This window comes from Apaloderma vittatum, unplaced genomic scaffold (genome assembly GCF_000703405.1).
Source record: "Apaloderma vittatum isolate BGI_N311 unplaced genomic scaffold, ASM70340v1 scaffold16501, whole genome shotgun sequence".
Classification (NCBI taxonomy): Eukaryota; Metazoa; Chordata; class Aves; order Trogoniformes; family Trogonidae; genus Apaloderma; species Apaloderma vittatum.
In genome coordinates, this window is record NW_009697521.1 from 1,186 (window position 1) to 3,979 (window position 2,794).

A 2,794-nucleotide genomic window follows, 5' to 3' on the forward strand; every position below is an offset into this window, starting at 1 on the left:
TTTTGCTATTTTTTGTGAAGGAGTTGATACTTATGGAAAAGGGTTTATGAGCTTTTAAATTTTAAAACACAGGGAGGGTAAGATCAGTGAATAAACCAAGTCTCTATAATTCTGCATCCGATACAGATTTTCACCTCTGGCCAGGTTTTTCCAGCTTGTGACGCTGTGGACGTGGCTAACAACCATATTCATCTGCCCGCGTGAAATACACGTGTATTGATCTGCCTAAGTGAAATATGCTGGTATTGTTAAAGTGCAGCGCTATAGATCTGGCTTTGACAGGGAGATGGATGGACCATTTTAGTGGCAAAACATTTTTTAATGTTGAGAAACCATCTTGTCTACAAACAATAAAGCGATTTGTAGTAACAAATGGAAAATATTTTTCTTGCTGGAGATTACACCATTTGTTTTCATTTTCCATGACATGTTTTGCTCATTATGCTGCAAGAAGCAAATCCAAAGTTTTATAAAGAACAGCTCATGATGGCAAAATAGGGAATTGAGCTGGGGGCTCGCTGCCATAACGACAGAGAGCGTCGGGCCCAAGGGAGCCGCTGCGTTGCCGCAGTTTGTATTTGGGAGGGAGACGGGGCCAGAGCTGCTGCTCCCCCCATCCCGTGAGCGGTGTCACCGCATCCTCGTCCAGTGCCCGGAGAGCCGTGAGTGCTGTGCTGGGGTGTCGGCTCAGCGCTGTATAAAGCTCTGTGTGTTTCTGGACATAATTTTAAAATAAAAGACAGCTTTAAAGGGGGGTGAGATGTGGACCTTACCTGGAGCACCTGGCGTTAAGTGCTGCGTGTGCTGCCCCTGGTGCTGGGGCTGCAGTGTCGGAGGATTTTGCTTCGTTAACATGAGGGCTCAGGGGGGTTGCATTTGGGTTTTGGTTAATTCATGGACAGTGCGGATATCTGCGAAGAGAGGGCTAATAGGAAGTCTTGGTTTCACTTTCAAGTGCTTTGCAACATGCGGATGTTTTGCTGGGAGGGAAAATGGTGCAAATCGCACAGGTTGCGTTAGTGGCGGTACTGCGCTGATGTTGGAGAGCCGAGTACAAGGTGTGTGTCTGCCCTTAACTCGGCGAAAAGGGAAGGGAAACACTGACTTGCGAAAACCCAAATGTGCGATCGACTTGGCAGTAGTGACGTGGTTGGGAAAGCTTGGTGAGTGGTGGAAGGGTTTTTTGGGATGTGGTCGTCTTGGCTTGTTGTCTTTCCTTCCAAAACTGGCATTTGGTGTATGTTTGGTAATCTTGGTTTAAGGTGTAGGTGAGCTCCGTGTGGGTCTGGTCTCCATTCCTTTCTCCATCCCGCCGAGGAGGTCTCTGCAGCAGCTGGGCTCCGTCGGACTCGCTCCTACGGCAGGTTCAGGCGTTTCGTAACCTGTTGCTGACGTAGTTTAGAAGGAGCAGTTGTCTGTCCCAGCTTTTGTTCCTGCTGCTGGGAGACACCAGCATACGGCTGCTACTGGCCTTCTCTGGGTTGGGCTTTGAAGACAAAGACCGAGTCTTTTTCCCTAAAGCCCTGAGTGTTCTGCTGTAGTATGTAACTTGAATTTATCAAGGTCACTGAACCCTATTTAATGTGCTCTCTGGGAAGATGACAGGGTACAAAAGATTGGTTTGTACCCTTCTGTCAGAAGGATGAAGCAGTAATGCAAGAGCTCAGTTATTTGTGTGCTGAAGGGGCCGTGGTTATCTAGTGATCTGACAGATTTGCTAATGATACCTGACAGAAGTATTGCAAAGAAATAATTGTAAAAAAACCCTCTCTTGGTCGTGCAGCGTTTTTAAAATGAAAATATTTTCTTTTTGTGATACCAAGAATGCAGATTCCCATGTGACGAAATATTGAGTTCGGGAGCCTAGCCAGGAGGTGTAAATTGAGTAGAAAAGTATTGCCACTACGTTTTGAAGCACTTTCCTGTCTGTAGAGACTTTTAATTTTGGTGATGGTGTTCATATTTTAATGCTTTTTATTGATTTTCAAGCAATTGCACAGTATTGTCACTGTCTTGCTTGGCAGATACTGACGTCGGATGGTTGCTCAGCCGTGCTTAAAATCACTGTGCCAATTTACAGCAGCAGAGTCGGGGTTTGGTAGCACAGAATGGCTTTTCCCTTCAGGTTGTTGTGTTTAAATAGCCCAACTCTTTCTGCCACTTTTTTTTTCTGAAATGTTTATGGCAGTGAAATGCCATTTTCATGAGGTCTGGCTTAATTTTTACAAGTTATTCTTGTTCATTATTTTTAAGGAAAAGTCATCAACAAAGACTTGCGCCACTACTTGAGCCTTCAGTTCCAGAAGGGCTCCATAGACCATAAACTCCAGCAAGTGATCAGAGACAATCTCTACTTGAGAACCATCCCTTGTAAGTATGTAAAGATCAGCCTCATTTGATCTGTTCCTGCTAAGCATCACGTAACGTGAGAGCTTGAAATGCCTTCTCCCTTAATCTGGTTGAGAGTTTTCCATTTGCAGCGGGAACTTCTGGGAATGATTTTGCTAGGGTAGTTTCGTATCTTGAGTTTCACGGAAAAGGTACGGCCAGTAGGGACAGACAAAACAGCAGAAGCTTCAGAATTCAAAGCTCAGTTTCAGTAATACCTGCGTTGTACTCCTGGAAGTTTGTCAGTAGTTGTGGGAACAATGACAGCTGCCACGGGAAGTAAATCTTCCTCAGCACGGTCAAGCACAGAGAGGGAACTGGGGCTCCGAGCGCGTGGCGGGCGTTAGAGGCAGCAGAGGGGGCGAGCTGCGGGAGGGACGCGCGCAGAGAGGTTTGCAAGGAGGGA

At 46.1% G+C, this 2,794-nt stretch overlaps 1 protein-coding gene across 1 annotated transcript in view; it reads left to right on the forward strand.

Annotated features, from left to right (window-relative positions):
• Positions 1-2,253: 2,253 nt before the first annotated feature.
• MAGI3 (membrane associated guanylate kinase, WW and PDZ domain containing 3) overlaps positions 2,254-2,794 on the forward strand; it is a gene marked incomplete at its 5' end in the record, with an annotated part of 25,335 nt that continues 24,794 nt past the window's right edge. Inside the window, one exon of the mRNA XM_009877671.1 lies at positions 2,254-2,370. Coding sequence (XP_009875973.1) covers positions 2,254-2,370 — 117 coding nt within the window. The remainder of the gene's footprint in view (positions 2,371-2,794) is intronic.